The sequence below is a fragment of the Trachypithecus francoisi genome, unplaced genomic scaffold (assembly GCF_009764315.1).
Source record: "Trachypithecus francoisi isolate TF-2019V2 unplaced genomic scaffold, Tfra_2.0 Lachesis_group4, whole genome shotgun sequence".
In the NCBI taxonomy this organism is placed as follows: Eukaryota; Metazoa; Chordata; class Mammalia; order Primates; family Cercopithecidae; genus Trachypithecus; species Trachypithecus francoisi.
Window position 1 is genome coordinate 102,639,111 of NW_022681469.1, and position 23,754 is coordinate 102,662,864.

Here is a 23,754-nt window from a genome sequence, read left to right on the forward strand (position 1 = left end):
AAGGTGAGATCATTAGGATCACAATATGTGTCTTCGCTAAGGGGACTCCAAACTGGAGTCAATGGATGATATACTCTAGGTGGGACATATGGCAAACAAGAATGCACGCTCCTTCTAAAATTGGCATCCAGTAATCAGTTCCAAATGATGCTGCCATGATTCTAATTAGGCCCAAAATTGACAGGTCTTGAGATATTTTTCCAAGAGAATCTGGAAATCCAGACTTTTACATCACTTTTCCTGACTGGATTAACAAATACAAACATTTTAAAATCGCTGCAGATGAAAAAAAAAAAAAAAAGCAAAACTTTGTGAGTCTCTTTTGCAACCTCTGCTCTTTATAACTGTGAGTAAACTGGGTATGTTTAGGAGAAATGCACCAGGACAGAGATGTGGATAGATGTAGCTTTATTTCCGGCAAGCTCCTGCATCTTTTCCATCTTTGTGAGAACAGAAAGACAGAAGGGATTAAACAGTTGGAACCAGCATACATACAGAGCTACCAAATTATCACTCTTAGTTGTGACAATTTGCGTATCTACTTTTCCTCCTTCTAAGAATAGTTCTCACCTCTCTCCTGTCTATTGCCTGGTGGATGAGGCCTGTATGCCACAGATTGCAGGCTGGGGCAAGGACAATATACAGACCTTCGCTCACTAGCTAACACCACACTCTCCCCTCTCGTCCAGGAAAGTGTATTGAAGTCTAAATAAGTGAGAATGCTAAAAATAACAGAATGGCTTTCACTGACTAATTTTTTTAAAGTAAATTCATCACAATCATTAATATTTTATCTACCATTGATAATTACTCACTTGTGACACAACTCACAAATGTTGGGACAGCATGTTTAAGAAATATTTTTAAAAACAAAAATAAATTTGAGGATGCATTGCTAAGCTTCCCAGACAGACCAGCACTCTCTGCCTCTGGGATCATCAGCCAAGGCATGGTGGGCTGGGTTGACCCCCCCAGCTCATACAGTCACATTTAGAGTATCTGGGACAAGGGTCTTAGGAACTTCACCAGAGACATTTGGACCCTTAAGATAGGACAGGAGAAATAAAAGACCTTTTTTTCCAAAGCAATCAGTGAGTTAGAGTCCAAACAATTTAATCTAACTGGCAACAGGGAACCCCACTTGGACTGGTGCTTGGATGATGCTAAGTCAAGTCCTGCTCAGCAGCAAAAACCAAGAAGGAGCCCATGTAATCCACAATCTTTCCTCCATGAATTGATCCAGAAGATGCAGAAACTGAACCCCAGTGCTTTCCCTGTTACCTCCTCATTTAGGATGATCTGTTTCTTTTCCACTGCATTAGAAAATAAAAATTCAAAACACAGAATAGAAACCATACTCAGAAAGAAGACAGAGACAAAGAGGTGACTGGCAATTTGATGGCATACGTCTCCTTGGGAGAAGGTGTCTGAATCTTAAAGTCAGATGATGACAAAAATGAGAGCAGAAACAAGTCTATTTTTTCTCTAGGTCACCATAGGGAACCAATCTAACCTATTTACAAGTGGTCTCAGGGGAACTATCTTTAAATAGCTATCTTGTCACCATCCTTTTCGTCATCTTCCACGATTGCTTTGGGTCTCTCGTCCCTGAGCAATGTCACACCTGCAAAACAAAGCACAGACCTGCAATTAAGTCCCTCTAATTAAAACATTAGGCAACCTTGCCGATAGACACAATACAAAGGAGCATGGCAACCCAGAAACCTTAGTGTCTACAAGGCTATCTGCTAAAAGTGCAAACCCGGAGAGGGAGCTGGGTGGCTTTATCTGGCCTTCCCAGAGGTGCTCAATGAGGACACTATTCTGGTTACAAAGGGATGCACCACCTGGAAGTCAGAGGCAGCCTTTATCTTCTTCTCTAAGTTCTGCTCCTAAGCTTGCAGCATGGAGGGATGGAAAGTAACCAATTGCTTTGCACTCACAGTTCTGCCACTCACTTAATCTGTGTTGGGCCAGAAAACACATTCACATCTAAGTCTTCTCAATATAAAATGAGGACAGTAACAATTATTATAAAGGGCTATTGTGACAATTAAATAAGATATATGTCACAATGTTTAACCCAGAGCAACTAAATGTCGGCTTTTCCTTTCCCTTTAATATTTGCTCGTTTATTTACCTTTCAAAAAGAACTGGTAAGCCTCAGGAAGTCAAACTTAAAAGCATTTTACATCCAGGGAAATATTGAGCTCAGGCTCTGGACATGCCATTTCCAAATGTCAGTACTGTACCAGGAGGTGATGACGTTCACATGGTTCAGAGCAAAATGAGAATATAAGGAAAGTGTACTGAGCTTTTCATATGGCTGTATGCCTACACTTTTAAAAGCTGTTCGTTATTTCGAGATTATTTTTCCTTCTTTTGGGGATTAAAATATCCTTTGTTTTATGAAATTTTAGAGATGTTAGAAGGTTTTTAAAATGCAACCTTATAAAGTAAAATAAAAAGTTGCTGTTCCTATGTCGGGCTTCACAGTATTTTGTTTAAAAAATGTACTGGGCCAGGCATGGTGGCTCATACCTATAATCCCAGCACTTTAAGAGGCCGAGGTGGGCGGATCACCTGAGGTCAGGAGTTAAACAGCAGCCTGGCCAACATGGTGAAACCCCATCTCTAGGAAAAACACAAAAATTAGCCAGGCATGGTGGCGAGCGCCTGTAATCACAGCTACTCATGAGGCTGAGGCAGAAGAATCCCTTGAACCCAGAGACAGAGATTGCAGTGCACCAAGATTATACCACTGTACTCTAGCCTGGGCAACAGGGCAAGACTCCGTCTCAAAAAAAATAAAAAATAAAAAAATTACTGGTCTGTGAAATTCAGAAGTCTGAGCACAATTTTCTGGACTGATCACCCCAGAAAGGACCAGCCAATAAGGGTCACATGGTTCTGCTCATCCTGTGAAGTATAAAGTAAGGTCATTTAATGAAAGGTCGAAGGAAGTTGTGATGGAAGGCCAGTCCTCCATGGTCCCCATCATCCCACTCCAGCCAGTTTCCCCACCACTGCCTCGCACTGCCTCCTTCCTTCTTTTCATAATGAGAGGCCTTCCAGTTCATGAAGCATTTTATAAAGATCTACACTTGAGAAAGAGAAGCTGTGCACCACAAGAGGCTTTTCTACCACACTGGACTCCATTCAACAGCAGCAAATTAATGAAAACTATGTGTTGATCTTAATGACTATTCATTTGTTTCAGTTCCTAGTTTGTTCACATGGGTTCTTTACCAATTAGCCGGTATTTATTGGAGGAGAAAAACAATTTCAAGAGTCTGGCTGAAACTACGGCTTTTGCATAAATCACTTATGAAACACAGTGGGAGATATTTCTCGTACACCAGCTGCACAGAAATTTGGATTTCTGTTTGGAGTTAAGGCTAGCATGGCAGGAGAACATAGAGTTAGCTATGCCGAGCCTCAAATGTTTCCATCCTTCCTTCTTTGATATCTCTTCACATTAAGCCAAAATCGAGTTGATTCAAAGTGGGCAAGAGCCTTTAAGTTTCCAAACGCAGATCAACTTTCTGGTTACTTTGGTATCCTGTAAACTTAATCATATGAGAATCTGCTCCTCGCTGACTCCCCCAAAAGTTCCTGCTATTTCAGGAATAAGAAGAGCCTGTTAAATCATCACAGCCAGCCCTTCCCAAAGTAGGCTGGGCTGTCCACAGGAGCACAGGAGATAATTTCAAGTAGCGGGTGAACCAGCATTTTATATTAATACAGTTAAGAATTAATTTTAGTGTCTTATAATGAAAAAGTACATGGTAGCTCATAGAAATCTTGATTTCTTGGATATCATTGCTTAGGATGAGCCTTAAATCAAGAGTATCTACATGTCACCACTGCATTCTTGTTCTTGATGCTTTGGTGACATGAAGATGGCCTGGGTTTGGGAAGCATTGGTCTGGTTTAACCTCCTTCTGACCCTCATGCTTTCAGGGGAAGCAGAGGGGCACCATTAAAGGAATATGCAGATACTGAGACCAGAAAGCTTTGCCTTTGGTGATCATTAAGCCTTGCGCACTCACTTAACCTATCTGAGCCTCAGTTTATTCACCCGTAAAATTGGAGAACAAGTAATTTGTATCTTCCACAATATGTGATGTCCCCAAATAGACTTAGGCCCACATTGTGGCTGCAGCCACATCATACATGAACCTCTGTTACAGCATATTTCACATTGTAGGAATCACTGGGCAATACATCCTTCTCCCCTATTGAACCATGAGATTCTCTAAGGATATGCTAACATCTGGCACAAGACTTAGAATACAGTAGGGATTTAGCAAATGTCATTTCCTTCCCTTCATCCTCTCTCTATACAGAAGAGTTTAGGGAACTTGGCTGCTTGTAAGAGCTTAGTGGGTTTTAAGACCAAGGCTGCCAGTCCGAAGTCTCCAAGGGCCAATCAGCTTTGCAGCAAGCTGTTTTAGAGCACAATCCCACCCAGAGCACCAGCTAAAATAGTTCATGCACATTACATTATGGTCTCAGGGAGCCAGGGCTAGGACACCACCTCCTCTAATAAGTCACACTAGAGAGAATGTTCTATTCCCAGCAAGACAGAAGACATGTCACTTTCAATGGACATCCTGGTCCCTTTCTCATGTAGAAGTGCAGGATTTTGATCTTCGATGTCCCAAACTGTCCAAATGTCCACAGCTCATGGACAATTTTCTAGGAGGATTCTCTTCAATGCTTCTAGCCTCATTATTTCTTTATCATGGTTCCATTTGCGACAAACCTCTAATAACACTTCTTTCACTCTTAAGCAGGCATTGGTTACCCAGATCTGACTAGTCAGAACCAATGCTCTCTGCCGTGCAGTCACTGAGATGAGGGCCCCTGGCAACCATAGGCCAAGCTGGGAGCAAGCCTGAGTCTGGCAGAGAAGCTTGAGATGACCCCTTTGAAGGGCTGTGCTCGCAGTTGGAACCTGTCAAGTAAGCTCATTAACTAAGGGGAGTGAAGGTAGTTAGCAAGAGATTTAGAAGAGAGACTGGATCCTTGTCCAGTTTTCACTTGCCAAGGGCTAATGAGAGATGTCTCCAGAGTGTATTTGTCTGTGAGTTTCTCTCAACACCCTTGTTAGAACCAATGTGAGTCCTTCTGAACATCTGCCGAAGGCGCTATCCTTATCAGCTTAACTACCATTTCAATTACTGCCAAATCTTTAGCTACTAAAAGGCACTTCAAAAATAAAGTACTTCAGCTAATATGCTAATGAAAGATAGAATCACACAATATCTGTAATTGCACTTACTTATGGTATAGAGATTTGCTGATTCAAGGAATTCCATAATGTGTACAGAGGCTATGGCTATACAGCCTCTCCCCGTCCCCACCCCTAACTCTTGTTTACTCTGTGTTGTTTGATAAACATTTTTGATTCAATAGAGAAGCTACTCTCTTAGGATGTAGATATTGGGATGTAGGTAGCTGTCATGTCAGGTAAATGAGCTCAACCCATTAGGAAGTTCCTTGAATCAGCAGGTTTATACAGAGAAGTAAAATGCTGTGGCTTAGACAATTCTCACCTTCAGAAATGGTTTGATTTATCTCACAGAATATAAGATTGAATAGAGAATGGAAGGAACTAACATTTGTTGAGAGGTTTTGATAGCCAAGAACTCTGCCAAGTGATTTATGTACTTTATTAATTGTGTTAACAATGCTGGGAGACATATTTATGGTCCCCTTTTAGATTTATGGGCAAAATGAAGAAAGTTTTACAGTTTATGTTAATTGTCCAGGGTCACAAAGCTAGTATGGAGCAGAACCAGGGATGAAACCTAGACCTTTGTGAATCCAAAGCCCGTGTTCAATTTTGTATACTAGGATGACTCCCTGCCCGTAAATATTTTTGTTTCTCTACCAAGTCTTCTCCTAGAAGGTCTTCAATAAAAACAGATACAAGCGGCCGGGCGCGGTGGCTCAAGCCTGTAATCCCAGCACTTTGGGAGGCCGAGACGGGTGGATCACAAGGTCAGGAGATCGAGACCATCCTGGCTAATATGGTGAAACCCCATCTCTACTAAAAAATACAAAAAAATAGCCGGGCGAGGTGGCGGGCGCCTGTAGTCCCAGCTACTCGGGAGGCTGAGGCAGGAGAATGGCGTAAACCTGGGGGGTGGAGCTTGCAGTGAGCTGAGATCTGGCCACTGCACTCCAGCCTGGGTGACAGAGCGAGACTTCATCTCAAAAAAAAAAAAAACAAAGAAACAAAAAAAAAAACAAAAAAAAAACAGATACAAGCATGAACAGAAAATAATCAGTCTCCATCAGGTATCGCAAAATTGTGATTGCCAGATAAAATATCAAACCAAACCAGCATATATGTAGTGAGTATTGCTATGTAGAAGTGATTGGACTAGATATGAAGATCAATACCAGAAACATAAGGCAGTCACAGCCAGTCCTCATGAATTCATCATGCAAGTTGTTCATGTAAGTCAATTTAAGCAGCAGCGACAATACAGGCAACAAGAAGAATAAAGACAATACTAAATGAGATGACAAAGTTTTGTGTATTTGCATGCCGTGACTAATACAGAATTAGTTAAGAATAGAAAAGAGTCATTCTGGACCTGAAGGAGTCTGATAGCAGAGGCTTTGAGCTGGATGACTATTGAAAGGTAGTTGGGACCTGGACAGAGGCAGAGCATGAGGGAAAACATGTAATGGATTAGAGGATTCACCTAGGCAGGAATGTACTTAACCTATGAGAAACACAGATGAGGGAGGTTCAGAGCTTCCTCTGGTCCTTGTACCATTTCTCTATTACACATGCCGTGCACCACCCTGCCTAGCTCTTCTCCTTCCTAGCAAGTCTGAAAACATGTGATCCTGCCTATGCTTCTATTTTCTTCTCATCTTATTTGGAAACAACAATCTATTGGCAGAGGCAAAAAAAAAAACAAACAAAAAAACAAAAAAAAACAACAACAACAAAAACAAAAACAAAAAAAACAAAGGTGAAAAGTTGATTTAAGCCATATCACAATTCTAAGGCAGAATTTCCCATATTGTAGCATAATCTATAGAATGACTAGACTAGTAAAACTAATAGGTAGTACCAAAAAAAGTTCTATGGAAAATAGATCAGATCTGGGTTATACAAAGTCAAAATGATTCCTTTTGCAGGACTTCTAAAAAATTTTATTACAGGCATACCTCAGAGATATTGCAGGTTCTTCCAGATCACTGCAATAAAGCAAATATCTCAATAAAGAGAGCCATACGAATTTTTTGGTTTCCCAGTGCACATAAAAGTTAGGCTTACACTATACTGTAGCCTACTAAATGTGAAATAGCATTATGTCTTTAAAAATAATGAGAATAGCTTAATTTTAAAATACGTTTTTGCTAAAAAATGGTAATGCTTCTCTGAGTGTTCACTGAGTCTTAGAGAGGCTTGCCTCAATGTTGACGGCTGCTGACTGATCAGAGAGCTGGTTGCTGAAGGTTAGGTGGCTGTGGCAATCTCTTAAGATGACAGTGAAGTTTTCTGCATTGATGGACTCTTCCTTTCAAAGTAGATTCTGCTCTAGTATGTGACGCTGCTTGAGAGCATTTTACTCACAGCAGAACTTTTTTCAAAATCAAGTCAATCCTTTCAAACCCTGCTGCTACTTTATAAACTAAGTTTACATAATATTCTAAACCCTTTGTCGTCATTTCAACAATGTTCACAGCATCTTCACCAGTAGTAGATTTCATCTCAAGAAACCACGTTCTTTGCTCATCTATCAGAAGCAAGTCCTCATCCATTCAAATTTTATCATTAGATTGCAGCAATTCAGTCATATCTTCAGGCCCCACTTCTAATTCTAATTCTCTTGCTATTTCTTTTACAGTTATTTCTCCACTGAAGTCTTGAACCTCTCAAACTCATTCATAAAGGTTGAAATCAACTTCTTCCAAACTCCTGATAGTTTTGATATTTTGACCTCCTCCCTTGAGTCACAAATGTTCTTAATGGCATCTAGAATACCAAATTGTTTCCAGAAGGTTTTCAATTTACTTTGTCCAGATCCACCAGAAGGATCACTATCTATAGCAGCTCTACATTTGCAAAACATGTGTTTCTTAAATAACAAGACTTACAAGTTGAGCCGGGCGCGGTGGCTCACGCCTGTAATCCCAGCACTTTGGGAGGCTGAGGTGGGTGGATCACGAGGTCAGGAGATCGAGACCATCTCGGCTAACATGGTGAAACCCCGTCTCTACTAAAAATAGAAAAAATTAGCTGGGCGTGGTGGCGGGCGCCTGTAGTCCCAGCTACTCGGGAGGCTGAAGCAGAAGAATGACGTGAATCCGGGAGGCGGAGCTTGCAGTGAGCCAAGATCGTGCCACTGCACTCCAGCCTGGGCGACAGAGCGAGACTCCGCCTCAAAAAAAAAAAAGACTTACAAGTTGAAGTAACTCCTTGATCCAGGAGCGCCAGTATAGATGCTACATTAGCAGGCATGAAAACAACATTAATCTCCTTGTGTGCCTCCATCAGAGCTCTTGGGTGATGAGGTACATTGTTAATGAGCAGTAATAATTTGAAAGGGGCCTTTTTTTGGAGCAGTAGGTCTCAACAGTAGGCTTAAATTATTCAGTAAATTATGCTGTAAACATGTATGCCTTTATCCAGGCTTTGTAGTTCCATTTACAGAACACAGGGAGACTCAATTTAACATAATTCATAAGGGCCCTAGGAGTTTCAGAATAGTAAATGAGCATTGGCTGCAAGTTAAAGTCACCAGGGCATTATCCCCTAACAAGAGAGTTGGCCTATCCTTTGAAGCTTTGAAGCCAGGCATTGATATCTCCTTTCCAGCTATGAATGGCCTAGATGGCATCTTGTTCCAATAAAAGGCTGTTTCATCTACATTAAGAAACTATTGTTTAGTGTAGCCACTCTCGCAAATTATCTTAGCTAGATTTTCTGTATCACTCTTGCAGTTTCTACATCAGCATTTGTTGCTTCACTTTACACTTTTATGGGAGATGGCTTCTTTCCTTAAATACCAAATCAAATTCTGCTACATTCCAACTTTTCTTCTCTGCTAGCTTCCTCGCCTCTTTCAACCTTCATATAACTGAAGAGAGTTAGGACCTTGTTCTGGATTAGGCTTTGGCTTAAGGAAAGGTTGTGGCTGGTGCGATCTATCCAGACCACTGAAACTTTCCCCATATCAGCAATAAGGATGTTTCACTTTCTTATCATTCCTGTGTTCACTGGAGCAGAACTTTTAATTTCCTTGAAGAACTTTTCCTTTGCATTTACAACTTGGCTCTTGGCTAACTGGTTGGTACAAGAGACCTAATTTTCAACCTGTCTTGGCTTTCAACATGCCTTTCTCACTAAGCTTAATCATTTCTAGCTTTTGATTTAAAGTGAGAGACGTGCAACTCTTCCTTTCAGTTGAACATTTAAGGGCCCCTGTAGGGTTATTGATTTGCCTTATTTCAATATATTTGTGTCTCATGGAATAGGGAAGCCAGGGGAGAGGGAGAGAGATGGGGGAATGGTTTGTCAGTGGAGCAGACAGAATGCGTACACCACTTATAGATTAAGTTCAGTCTTACATAGGCGAGGTTTGTGGCACCCCAGAACAATTACAATAGTAACATCAAACATCACTGATCACAGATAACCTTAAAAGATATAATAATAATAATAATAATAATAAAATTCTAGACAGTGTAAGAATTACTAAAATGCGATACAGAGACATGAAGTTAACATGTGCTATTGAAAAAATGGTGCTTGCTGCTGGAAAAATAGACCTGCCAGATGCAGGGTTACCACAAACATCCAATTTTGTTAAAAAAAAAAAAAAATCAAAATCTGAAAAGCACAAAAAAGTGAAGAGAAATTGAATGAGGTAGGCCTGTATTTCATTAACACTGCAAACCTCTAGTAAGGAAATATCACCCTGTAACAATTCCTTCTCCCCTTGGGAAACAGTCAGACTTAACAAATTGTGACTGTTGTGTATTATTCTTAAATCAGTTATTCCAAGATCTCTGGACCCCTCGACCCATATTAAAACTGCTCTGAAAGAAGACAGAATACTGCCAAAAAATCATCTGTGAAGGCCCTTTGCTGGCTTGCCCCCCTCTCTGTTAGAAAACAGGAACAACTTTATCCTTCATGTCCCAGTGAGGTAAGAGAGCTGTGATGGGCCATCACAGTTGACTCAATGTTGAATGAGGTAATGACTGATGCAGGATGTTACTGAGGGCCAACAGATCCTGCCCAGGGAAATAATGAAGGCAGACCTCACAACCTTTCCTCTTTCTGAGCGAGCCATCTTCTGGTGTCCAATTTGCCTGACTGTGAGTTTTAGAGAAACCTCTTTTTCCTACTTTAGCACCAAATATTTAATTATCTCTCCCACCTAGAATATAAACACCATGAGAGCAAGGACTTTATATTTGGGGTTTGTTTTCCAGTGTATGCCCAGTACTTCAGCTATGCCTGGCACACAGTAGACACTCAATAAATATTGACTGAGCAAAAGCCAAAAACATCACTGCCTTAGGACTCTTGGATTTGTCTTTTCTGCCTCAAATACTGTGCTCAGTTACCCCCATGGCACACCCACATTTTCCTGAGGTCTCTGCTTAAATATCCCTTCCTCAGAAAAGGTTTCCCTGTGCACCTTGGAAATCTAAAGAAGCAATTCCTATCTCCCATTCTTCATCTAATTAACTTTATTTTCTTCACAGCATTTATTCCTAGCAGACTTTCTATTATGTATTTATCTATATGGTTATTGACTTTCTTCCAGTACCACTGCCTAGAACAGAGTCCAGGACATGACAAGTACTCAGTAAATATTTGTTAAAAGAAAGAAGACAGTTTGAAGATTAGACTTCTGCATGTCCTAAACTCCTCGTACGTTTAGCACACGTGCATGATCTCAGAAGCTTGCATGTAGTCAGTGTTTAGAAAAGCTGGTACGTAGAAATGTGTGTGTGTGAAAGAGACAGCGAGAGAGTTGTCCCTGGCATGACTAGGTGGGGTCATAAACCCACCATTCATCTTGGTATACAGGTAAGTGATGAACACGAAGGGATGGACAGAGGTAAATGGATGTGGGAAGAGAAGAAGAGGTGGAGGAACAAGGACAGAAGTGCAGAGAACACAAATCCCATTGAGCATAGAACCAGAGCCTCTAATGTAGCTGGGGATCTTAAGCCCCTGACTCTTTTTGTCATGATGTCTTCTTCTGAGCTGTTTTTTCCTTCTTTTTCTTTTTAAATCAAACAGTGGGGAAATACAGTTTTATAACAACAGCCAAATTTTGTCTTCTCCCCAGAGTGTTTCTTCTATTCCTATAATGCTAAAATTCCAAACTACAGCACAGATCAGTGAAAAACTGCCCAAAGGTGAGATAGACCTGGGTTTGAGCCCCAGTTCTGCCACATTTTAGTGTTTGATCTTGATCATAATTTTATCTCTTCATTTATCCATCTAGTCATCTCATCTTTGATCCAACCAATTAGCCAATTAGTCATCTATCAATTTTATCCACATAAGACTTTAAAGCCGATGAGTAAGTTAATTAAATTCTCTCAGTTTCTTAATCTGTAAAACGAGATAATAGCCTCAATAATAGCCTCTCTATTACATTAGTTAATTTATAAAAATCCATGAGACATGACAAACTGAGTGCCTAGCATTTAGTAGAAACTCAATAAACATTAGCATATTTTCCCCTCTGTCACTCCCCCAACACAACAATCTGTATAAAATACACACATACACACAGAGTCATACTCTAGTCATAAATGTACTTGTCTTATTCCCCAACTTGCACTTGTCAAGGACAAGGACTATATCTCACAGAGCAGCTCCTTTAAAGACTGGGGTTGTACTCATAGTTCAGTATGATTTTTTTTTGTTTGATATGACACATATTAAGATAGCTATCCATATTTCTGCATCTCTTTTTCTGTCTCTCATTTTGAAGATTTGGCCAATTAGTCCAAGTATCTCAAGAGAACCAGTCATAAGATGCAAAATCCATGGAAGCCTTGGGAGGAGGGCATTCCAGCTCTTCTCAAGGACCCACTGACATTTCTATTCTGTTGGCTCAGTGAATTCAACCAGCTCTGCTGAGGCATGAGTAATGCTCTGACCCTTTCCCATCCCCAGATCAGCCCCTGGGGAGCTACTAGTGGAGATAAACCTAAAAGGTAGCAGTGAGTGTGGCTTCTCCCCAGAGCACTTCAGCACAATGCAGCTTGCTGGGCCAGGACAACGGCCAGGCCCTGAGGACCTCCAGATGGTAAGGCTCTTGACCTGTCCCTGTCACCCCCTGCAAATGCCCTGCACCAGCTTTTTTACCTGCTGCAAAGGGGGACATGTGCAGGGCAGGTGTGTCTTTTCTCCTTGGCTTTTTCTGTTCCAGGTCAGTGTTATGAAGAGCAGGAATCATTTTGCCCTTTGGATGTCTCTCTTGAACATCATATCTTTTAATTAAATGTTCTGAAAACACACCTGCATGGTTAGGGGAGCACAGAGAGAAACAGGGTCAAATACATATATCCTAATATATGAGGACTGTGCATATTTATAGACATCTGGTGAAGACAGTCAATATAGCTTTCCAAACTTACTTTAATAAAGCAAGTCTTTTAATAAGAAGCATTAGTATTTATTGAGGCTCCACTAGGAACGTTGTCCATACAAAAGTTTTGCATGCTTGATTTTATTTTAGCCTCACAAAAACCCTGAGGAATTTAGTATTATGGCCACCATCACATAGCTGAGAGAAGTGAGGCAAAGAAATGTGCCCACGATATTACAGCTCATAGGTGTCCGAGAGCAGTTGAGCCCAAGTTTTTCTGCCTCCAAATCCCATCCTCTTCAGCCAGAGGGGTTCATTTGATGTACTGCAAGCTGTGTCTGCACACTTATGCCCTGATACCTCTACCCTCCTGCTTTCTCACCTCTATGCTACAGTGAAATTTTCTCCATCATTGAGTAACTCTCTAAAAACAGCCTCTTGCATAAAATTTTCCACAATTCGCTACCCACACTGAGCCCCAATGGTCCTTTTTAAGAACTTCCTTATGACGTCACTTCTTACTGCATATTTCAGCTGTTATGTGCTGTTGTTATTTCTTAGAAAGCTGAAAGTTCATTCCCAGAAAGATCTATGTTTCATTTGCTTTGCAGCCCTCAAGGTGTGCTGTGAACAGAGATGATAGTAAATTAGTGACTAAGAGGGAGGGAGAAAAGAAAGCAAAGCAAGGCAAAACTTTTGAGAATAAGAGAATGTCATGCATCACATCCAAGGGTGTTACAGAGACATGTTAGCTGTTTGCCAGACTGCTTGCTTTTCTCTTGAGCATTGAGCTGGGCCCATTTCCCGACTTTCCTCATTGTCAGGTGAGGCCTGGTGACTGATGAAGGCCTGGTTCATGCAAATCTCCCTGCCAGTCCTCCACTCTGTCTACCTCCCATGCCTGCTGGACATTGGTACTCATCGTGACTGTGGAAGCTCGTGGTGACTTTGCTCACCATGTATTTATGATGTCAAAACACATCAGACTGGGTCCCTGAATGACTCTTTGGAGCAGAGCTTGCCTTCATACCCCATGATTTCACTATTGGTAGGTAAAAAATAAACTTTTATTGTATTAAGCCCCTAATATTTTAGAATGTATCTGTTATAGCAGCTTGCTATATTGTAACTAACAGAGATACAGAGGTGTCTAGTGCACAAATTACTTTAACATACCTGAATATTTAAGGAAAAATGTGTACGACCAATGCAACCTAGTTGCAAGTGGCTCTCCTTTAGAGCTGTGCAGATGACTTTGTCCATTACCTGGTATGAAAGGCGGGATGTGCAGTGCTGGTGTATCTTTCCTCCTTGGTTTTTTTTGGTCTGACTCAACATTCTGGGTGGCCTGTACATTTTTTCCCTTTCTAGGCTTCTTTTTGAGATCACAGTCCTTAATGAACTGGTCTGAAAGATCACCTAATTTTGACAGGATACAAAGAAATAAAGAATATAACATGACTAAGGATCCAGTCACAAACTGTTCGGTTCCTAATTACAATTGATGATGGTGCAGAGGTGATTTGGCCTGAAAAGGAAAAGTGTTTATTTATTATGGCCTATTCCACAAAGGACTTTATTAGCCTTTCATAAATTCATATAACAAAATCAAAAACTAGAATTCTGTAAAACTCCAGATTAAGGAAACTCAAATGGCTGGATCACTGAGGCAAAGAAAACTTAAAAAACATGGTCCAGCAAGCCACACAGCAGGTTTGAGTTAACTTTCTGATGGGAGAATAGGCTCTCTCTGCTGAACGTACCTCCATTCTTTTTGCTCAAGACTTGCTGTCTTTGGAGACCCCAAGGGCCAGTATGGAACCTAAATTTCCCTCAATCTTGGAAAGGTTCCCTCGGTCCTCAGTCAATTTCTCACTTGACTTCATCATTGTGCCAGCTCCATTCTCCTGGTGATCCAGGCCTCAGGTTTCATATTTGTCTTTTCACTGTTCCTGGCTTTGTAACCCTCCTATTTGCCCATCCTAACTCAAGATCCTACTGTTTTCTAACTCATTTCTTTACTTTTCTCAATCCTCTGCATTACCCCACCAGAGCTTTGAAGACTGGCTTTTACATCGAGTCCATCAGAAGTCATTATGGGTAATGAATCCAATCTGATCATGCCCTGCCCATTCAAGTCTCTCCTCTGCTCCCTCTTACTCCTTTGTCCTTTGTGTTGCTCTGCTTTGGGCTTCGCTGTCATTGTCTCAGCAATGGTTCACTGTTCCATAATGGTTTACCCCCTGCTCCAGACACAGCCTTTCTGGAGATTAAGGATTATAGTCTTTTTGTAATTTTATTCTTAATTGCCTCTCCCTCCATTAAATGGATGTTGAATGGTTAAGTGGGGTCAAGTTGATCTGAGTTCAAACATGGACTCTTGTCATTTTCTAGTTCTGAGAACTTGGACCTTCATTTCTAGAAACTTTAATGTTCTCTCAATATTTAGAGTGGGGATAATACTAATATTAAATCAGTGTGTGTGTGTGTGTGTGTGTGTGTGTGTGTTAAGACAGAGAGCTAAATTTGTTAATGTTTGTGAAGCATCTGATACATTTGATATATTTCAGATGTCCCAAAATATTCACTCTGGCCATTGCTCACCCTCTAACCTTCCTCTAAATTTAGGGGAAAGCTTCCCATCTTCATAAATCTATCTGTACTAACTCCAGTCCTGAATGCTCTTTCTCATTTTCTTAATATTCACAGCATTTTTGTTCAAGTAACATATTTAAAAGATGATCTAGTTATTATTTCTGCATGTCTTCTCTGACCTCTTTACTGACAGGTGCCTTATCTTCTAACACTTCAACAGCAATTAATAAATATTCGTTGAATGAATGCTCGAATGAATAAACTGGAATATATTTTGTATAAGGAAACATTCTGTTAGGATTCAAAGAAGCCACAAGACAGTGAAGCTTTTTGTCTTCTTTGGAAACTCTAACTATGGCCTGGATATAGTCTGGATAGATCTACAGATATGAATAAATATGGAGAAATTTTAAAAGAGTAATTGGATATTTTAGTCCCTTCCCTTCCCTTTCATTTCCTTCTCTTCCTTCTCTCTTTTTAATTTAAAAAGTATTCAGGTAAATTTCTCTCTTTCCTTCTCTCTTTCTTATTTAAAAATTATTTGGGTAAATTTCCTTAAAATGTTGAGGATTAAATGTGTTAAACCTTGGTGGGTCTAGATGCAACTCTGTTATTCATTCATTTATTACACCTTTTCTGATTTTTCAATGCCTATGCTTTATCAGTTGTTAAATATGTTTACCATCCCTGAACATATGATTTCATTGAGTTCTCATGCTAAGTCTACAAGGGTGTTATGCTCTTTTCTCCATGTTGAAGATGAGGAAACTGAGGCTCAGAAAGCCAGGTAAAAAGCTGAGGGGTACACTGCTGGCAGGTTATAGTATCAAGATTAAACCCACCCTCTTGGGACTATGTATCCTAATGCCTGGCTGCAAACACAATTTTAAAAGTTTATTGCCACATAGCACAGCTAATCTTTCCCCAATATTTTACATGCCGTAGTCATGTGTTGAATAAATGAATGCTGCTCTGAATGGATACTGCCCTGCTGTGGGTCTCTGGAGGTACAAACCTGTCATGGGCTACAATTCAACCCCAGGATGCTGCTCAGTGCACAGCCATTTGCTTTAATTTTGACTTTTACTTCAATTGCACTTTTCCCCACTTTTGGAGAAATCTTGAACATAAAATATCTTGATGGCAAACGGGGAGAGGGGAGAGGAGGGGGGAGTCATAACCAGGCGAGGCATAGACAAAGGCTATGAATATGCAAAAGGCCCATCCATCAAAAGTCTGAGTGTCTCATTTTTAGAAATGGGTAGAGGCAGAAATGTTTCTGGTATTTTCATTACAAAGGTTATGCAAAAAGTCAGTTCTGGAAAGGAAACAGATTGACAATAAAGCAGAAAAGGGCTATTTAAAATTCTGTCTTGATAGGCAAAGAGAGATATTTGAAATATTTTATTGGTGCTGCACATGGGGTAAAAGTGTGTCAGGAAATACTGGAAACAAGCTATACTGACGCATTCCATTTATTGCCTCAAAAATGCTGTGCCTGGGACTCTGTCAGACCCAGAAAAAGAGGACGATATTTCCTCTCTCTCTCTTTCTCTCTCTTGAATGAACTTCTCACTGGTGCTTCAGCTAATATTTACATGGCAGACTCCACAGACCCATGGCTATTTGCCTGCCCATCTGGTGTTGGCTGTCACCAGAAGGCACAGACTATCAGGTTTCAGGGGGGCCTCTCTCTGACTTGCCTGCAAACCTCATGGCTGAGACACCTCTTCTCTGACTTCCACCACTGACATTCACAATCAATCATTTGTTTACCTAAGTGGCTGCAACGAGGGTCTAGCTTGTCCAGTCTGTCTTCTGAGAGTTCCAGTGGCTGCATTTGCTCAGTGGACATCATCAAATGAGGGTGGGTGGATGTATTTCTTCTCCAGCACTAAGGAAGGATAAAAACAGTGAATAAGTATGGCTCTGTTTATTCATTCATTCATTCATTTACTAAGTAAATATATTTGTTGAGCACTTGCTATTGTGTTCCCAGTTCAATCCTGTTTCTTTATGTATGCTTCTTAAACTTCCCTATTAGAAACTCTAAACTTGGGACTTAAGCCAAAATAAAATAAACCCTCCGACCCTCACACTGACAGATTTATCGGTAATTGTCATGTATCAAATGTCCAATATTTGCCCTCTCTCAGAGACACTTTTAGAGTTTCAGAATGAGCAATTGTCAAGTCTGAATGAGAAGTGAGTTAGCTGAGAGTCACAGAAAATCATGATTAAACCTTGCCTATGTTTTTTCTGTTGAGTTCTGCAAAGTAGGATTATGTCTACTTCACAGAAGAGGAGACAGAGGCTCAGAAAGTTTAATTAATTTAATCACATGTCTATTAAATAGCTAAGCCTATATCCAGGTCCAGTCCTGTTGACCTCCATTAGACACCTGAGTCTCTTAAAAATAAAATGAGTCCTTTGAACCTGAATTGAATAAGGCTTCTGTTGTGGGGTTTTTTAAAAAAATTTTTTATCATTACATTCTATAAATTACATTCTGTAAGTATTGTATAAAGTAAGGAGACTACCTCCCCATCCACATTATGATGGTGGTAGAAACATGGTAGGAGAAAATCTGGGTTTTGGATAGATCTTTATTTTCTCCCTCGGGATTCCAGACATGAGAACAAATCTGTCTCCCTCCCCACCCTCCATCTTTCCTGGAAAGTTCACTGAACTTTCCAGAGCTATCAGTCATAGCCACTGCCCAGGAGCAGTGGAAATCCAGAATGGATATGTGTCAGGTCTGAAGAGAAATGCATTAGCTCAGATTTATAGAAAATCTTCATTAGAGCCTGGCTAGATTCTGTATCTTGAGTTCTTTTTAGATAATTTATTACTCATGTCCTACCATAGCAAGAGAGGTGGGGGAGGAATGAATAAGATTAAAATCACCCAACCAATTCTTTTCTTTTGAGATTCTTTGACAAACAGCATGCAGATGAACACACAGACCAGTTGTGCTAATGTTTCAAGCTCATAAAATGAGTTCAACTCTGTTGTCTTTTGAGGAATAAACCAGTTTTCTCTGCAAAGGCGGAAGAGTCTCTTCCTTTATGTGCTGAGATCACTGGATAGCAGATGGAGCTATTAACTGATCACTTGAGCACGGCTTTTAGTGTCATTCTGTGCAGACTGATTGTACTGAGTGACTTCAGCAGAAATCAATTCAGACCATTGTTTTCAGTGTTTGTGTAGAGATTGTCAACTCCCTGTGACCATCAGGAAGTATGCTGTTAGCTTGGATGGGCCATGGGAACATCACTCAGGATGAGTGCTGAGGTCTCAAGGCAGCATCAAATATGGTCTTATGCATGTATTTAACCAATTTTCTTCCTCTTCAGGCACAGTCACGGGCCTAGTCATACACGTTATGTTGAAAATTACCCCATAGAGGATCTGGTGAAAATATTCATTCCTCAGAAGAAGAAACTGAGGCTCAAAAATCTTGTAACGACCTACCATTAGTAAAACACTTAGGATCAGAGTCATCATTTGAAGCTATGCACTTACTGTCTACTGCAGGTCCTATCTGGTATTAGTACCTTTCTCCTTCTCCCTAACCCTTGAAAGGTAAGGCGTTTTTTAACTTGGATCCTATGGCTGTTCTTATGTGCCTAATAGCAGGTTATTTATTTTGAATCTGGACTCTTGAGTCAAACAGACCTAGGTTAAATCTCAGCTCTTAAACTAAAAAGCCATATGACTTTGATGAAGTTGCTAAATCTTAAAGATGTAGTGAGAATAAATGGAGCCCAATGCAATAGCATCATTTTTGCCCCCTCTGCCCACAAGCTAAGGCTGCTACAATAAAATTTGCAAAGGCTAACATCTTTGTGGTGCCCACACAGTCTGGCACCCAGAAACATATGTCCCTCTCTGTCCCCCGAGCTTAGCCTGAGTTTCCTCATCTGAAAAATAGAGATAATAATACCTACTGGGTGGAGTAACTGTGAAAATGAAATAGCATAGCTGCATGCTGAGCACATTGTAGGCACAATTCAACTGGCAGCTATTTTTATGTAATGTTGGCTATCTACCACGCTAGATTTTTGGCTAAGGAAGACCTGTTGTATAATGAAAAGATTTTAAAAAGCAATTGAACTTTTCTTTCAGATGCTAAGCCATGGGAGGTCCAGCCCTCCTCTGAGCAAAGCAGCTATGGCAGCACCAGACTAGAAAAAGAAAGCCTGCCTCTGGCTAGTGAATTCAATAATCAAACATGTCAGAGGCCCCTGGACAAGGCAAGGGAAACTAGTGATTCATCACAAAACTGACACATGCTTCCTCCACAGCATAGCTCATCTTGTCTATGGGAGAAACAACACTATTTTAAATCAGTGTGATTTAAAGAATGATGGTGGTGAACCAGCAAGACTGTTTGCTAAGGGGCTGAGAGACAGTTTCCAGATCTGGGATTTTACATTACAAAAATATCCCATGCTGGGCAGGGATGTGTTTTGCTCATGGGATTAGAAGATACTTTTATCATGAATGATGTCATTAAGGACTTCTTGGAAGAAAATTTTCGCACAAAGAAAAGAACAAGTAGGTGGACGGGAAAGACATTTGGAGTTTAGTATTGGCTTATTGATAATTGTCATAGCCTGTTAGTATAATGGCCCCATCTCCCAACTCACTCTCCATTTCCATCCTCAGCGAGAAGAGGCGCTCTTTATGAGTGAGCTGTTGTAAGACATGAGCCAGTCTAATTCTTGACATAGGAAATGGAATATTTCCATTTCCTATTCCTGACTCTGCCCACGCCTTTCTCTCTTTAATTTAGTCTCTACCCCAAGCAGGTGTTGTAATGGGATGCTGTACTTGTTGGGCTGCCCAGGGAAGGTTTCATCATCTCCCTGTAATTTGGGAACTTTCTAAGGCAACAGCTCTTTCTTTCATGCCTAAATAGTTGGTCCTCTGGGTCTTCAGATTTCAACCAAAAAGCTAGGGCCTCCAGAGAGGCTTGTTGTCTAATAGTTCACATTCGGGGGTGTTTCATAAACTGTCTACTACAAAGACTTGTGACTTTTTAACATCCTCATGCCACTTATTGGTTCAGTGTAGGCTCTGAATTCTAACACTCACACAGAGACATGGATTGCCACTGTCATTGCAGTATCAGCCACCTACCCTTGTGACAAGCCTGGAGCCAAATGTGCTGTGGAAATCAGCACTCTTTAAATTATATAACAGCTCTAGAGGGGTCTCCAGGAGCACCAGCAATCACATCCATTATTTCTGCAGCAAAACTATGAATATTCACACTAAGCGACATAAAAGACAAACCACAAAAAATTCACATTCTTTCAGGTCAGGCTTTGCTACGAAATGAGTTTGTGTTGAACTTCATAACAAACCTTTTGGTTTTCAAAATGTTTCAGATTTCTTAATTAGAGAATGAAAGATTATTGATCTGAATTATTCTTCTGGTGGTGGTTGCTTGACAGAATATAGGTAGTCAGTGTAGCATGCAAGAGACCAAGAGATATGATTTCAGGGTTTGAGAAAGGATTTCAGATTTTAAACTCTTGTGACTTGCTCTTACTAATCCTTACCTTCCTTTTCACAAGGGACAAAACCTTTCTTTTCACAGACAGACACTTGCAAATGCAAATACCACTAAGAGCAGCAATATGTAAATTGCTGTCACAATACACAGGGATTGTTAATGACAAAGGTCACCTTCTCTTTTGAGAAGGAGATCTGAAAGGGGGAAGGAACTGGGTGCCAGAAAAGGGACCCCACTATATTGCAGAAAGGCAGGCACACTAGCAGAGCTGAAACACATTAGTTGGTTCGGTGTGTGGTCAGAAGCTGGTCTGGACATTTTGCCTTTTCTCTTATCATTGAGCAATTTTCTCAGTTGGATGTGAGAATATGTGTTTTAACTTATGGGAAGAAATTTCCTCTCACCTGTAAGATTGGATGCTGTGAGTCAATATAAAGTAGAAGCCAAGGTTTGGCTGCTTGTACCACTCTCTAGCTGGGTGAACTTGGGACAGTTATCTGTTCTCTCAAAAATTTAGTTTTCAAATCTGTTAAATGGGGAAGATAGTGGCTCTTCTTCAGGGTTGTTGAGAGTATTAACCATAGAATATGCATACATGGAGCCCCGAGCCCAGGTCCTGTACACACATTTTCCTGAGTGTAAGGGGCCTTCTTGGATCTTTCAGTCCTCCGTTTGTGATTATATGTCTATCTAAATTGATCCACCAGAATTATCTCCTTATCCCATCTCTGGCCTTCTCTGAAGCCGGCAATGAGATGAGAATAGTTCAAGACAAAAATCAACTGCAGAATACCCATTTCTAAGTCTTGGGAACATAATAAAACTGATTCTCAGAAGCAAGTTGACACTTAGCTTACCCTACGATAATCTAAAGAATATCCCCCAAAGTAATCAGGTCTTGATTCGCTTGATGGAATTAAAAGGTAGAAGGTTGTACCCAGCCTATGTGGTGTCTCATTAACGCACCCTCTGGCTATGTAAAATATATATTCATTGTCAAACCTCTTTTTAACCAGAGGATTGAATTCAGGTCAAAAAGTACCATCTTTTAAAATCAGATTTGTTCATTTAGGAAACCTAAATTGGCAGTATTCCTGGAGGAGAGTCTGACTTAAAGTAGGGCATGGAGATGTGCTTTGAGAAGCATACTTTCTGTACTTTCCCCAGCCTTGGAAGATAAACCTCTCTATTCTGTGTGAATACGCAGATACACCAACTTCATCTTGAGACTTTGCAAATGAGTTTGTGAGGACTCAGGCTTTTACAAAACGCAGTTCCCTCCCTTGGAAGGATGACTTGAAAGTGGTAACTTTTTCTGCTCTCCACTCAGCCCCAGCTTAGCCTTGCTCCCTAAAGCACAACCCCCTGTCCCCAGCTACAGCCTTCTTTGTCCCAGTAACTTACTGCAAACTTGCTTTTCTCACCACAAAAGTTCTTGGAGTAAAAATCTGAAGCACTTACCAATCAGTGCAGATGCAGAGAAGAGAAGGCGAGAGACAGGGAGGGTGTGTGTGCTCACCGAAGCTGGGCCTGGCTCCTCTGCGGCAGTGGCTGCTGCTGGCCAGCTCCAGCTCCTCTTATCTAGGGACCAGCTGCTGCTGTTGCCATGGGGATGCTCTGTTTCACAGGCACCAGGGCAAGGGGGATGGAGAAGGAAAGAGGACTAACATCTCCATCGCTGCTCTCCACAGCAATAATTGTACATTACAAAAGTACAATATAGAGTCGTGCTTTGAGTTTCCAGTGTGCACACCAGAGAAATTCAGACAAACCAGCTACATCATTAAATTCCCATGCAATAGATTTTTTGGCCTGATTTTGTAAATATGGAAACTGAGGCACAAAGAAGTTAAGTGATGTGCCCAAGAGAAACCACAGCTAATTTTGACTCTCAAAACTGTTTGAGTTTAAATCCAGAGTACTTTCAATAACCACTGCTCCTTCTCAAAGTACTATCATGAGGAGGAAGAGAAGGGTAGCTACTGCTAACATTTATTTAAGGCTACCAACATGCCAGACACTCTTCTAGAGACTTCACACACATCGACTTACTTAACCCTCATGCCAACCTTGTGAAATGAGCTACTGTCATCATCCCATTTTATTGATAAGGAAGCTGGGGCTCAGAGTTACCAAGTCATCTGCCCGAGGTCTTCCCACATGGTGAAGCTAGAGTTTGAATGGGGTAATGAAATGCTAGGGTCCACGCTCATAACCACTTTGCAATACCTCTCACCAAAGAGAGCATTTGAAACAGCACATAGCAAATAAAACAGCCCCCAACTTTATAGGTTATGGTGTGCAGGTCAGAAAAACTTTCCTCCTTCAAAGGAACAAAGCCAAGTGTGCCAATATTAGGAATACATAGGCACTCATGAGTGGATGTTTAAGCAAGGTGGGGAAGAGGGGTGACATACTGTCTTCTGGAGAGGAAGGGTCTATGTTTTGGGTCTGCTCACTGAAAGAGAGCCCACCCGGATTTGGAGGAGCAGCAGTTTGGACTCCAAAGCAGGAAAGTCAGTCTGGGAGATCAGGTAGGTATCAGGACCCACTGGAAGGACTCCAGACCCCCGATGGCAGCCAGTGGAGCACCCAGTGATGCCCAAGAAATATGTTCTCACAGAAGATACACGAGCACCATCCACACATCCACATTTTTTCCAACCTTTCCCGAGGCTCCCTGCAGTGCAGGTCCCTGGCAATTCCTTGTTGGTTTCAACTGCCTGCTTGCCACTGGCAATGTGTTTTGGTTGGTGCCTCCCTCCCACTTGCCAGAATCCTAAATAACAGGGCTAGAACCATAGTAAACTCACCAAGAGGTTGACTCCGTCACCATAGTAAACTCACCAAGAGGTTGACTCCTAGGGTTAGAATTTTGCCGTGGTAACAGATAAGTAGAGAATGGACTTCTTTGCCTGTTCCATTTTGTCGTGGTCCTTATTGGGACCGCCTGGAAAGAGATGAGGGCTGCTGAAAGGTGATGCTCTTGGCTAGGAAGGGAAGGCCCTAGATGTTGAGAGACAGTGCCTAGAAGCAGAT

General features: G+C 41.0%; 1 protein-coding gene across 1 annotated transcript; it reads right to left on the reverse strand.

Moving 5' to 3' along the window:
- Positions 1-391: 391 nt before the first annotated feature.
- Positions 392-22,312, reverse strand: PPP1R17 (protein phosphatase 1 regulatory subunit 17). The gene is made up of 5 exons (XM_033193543.1): positions 22,177-22,312; positions 16,968-17,085; positions 13,863-14,015; positions 12,374-12,526; positions 392-1,624 (listed from the first exon to the last, which is right to left on the reverse strand). Exons 2-5 carry the CDS (start codon positions 17,047-17,049, stop codon positions 1,545-1,547), a joined length of 468 nt encoding a protein of 155 aa, XP_033049434.1. The 5' UTR covers positions 17,050-17,085; positions 22,177-22,312; the 3' UTR covers positions 392-1,544.
- Between the last annotated feature and the right edge of the window lie 1,442 nt (positions 22,313-23,754).

Coding starts and splice junctions, on each gene's coding strand:
- PPP1R17 (XM_033193543.1), bottom strand. CDS start 17,049: ATGATGTCCACTGAGCAAATGCAGCCACTGGAACTCTCAGAAGACAGA. Junction 12,527..13,862: donor CATCCCGCCTTTCATACCAG/GTAATGGACAAA, acceptor CTAACCATGCAG/GTGTGTTTTCAGAACATTTA. Junction 1,625..12,373: donor CATGTCCCCCTTTGCAGCAG/GTAAAAAAGCTG, acceptor TTTGTTTTGCAG/GTGTGACATTGCTCAGGGAC.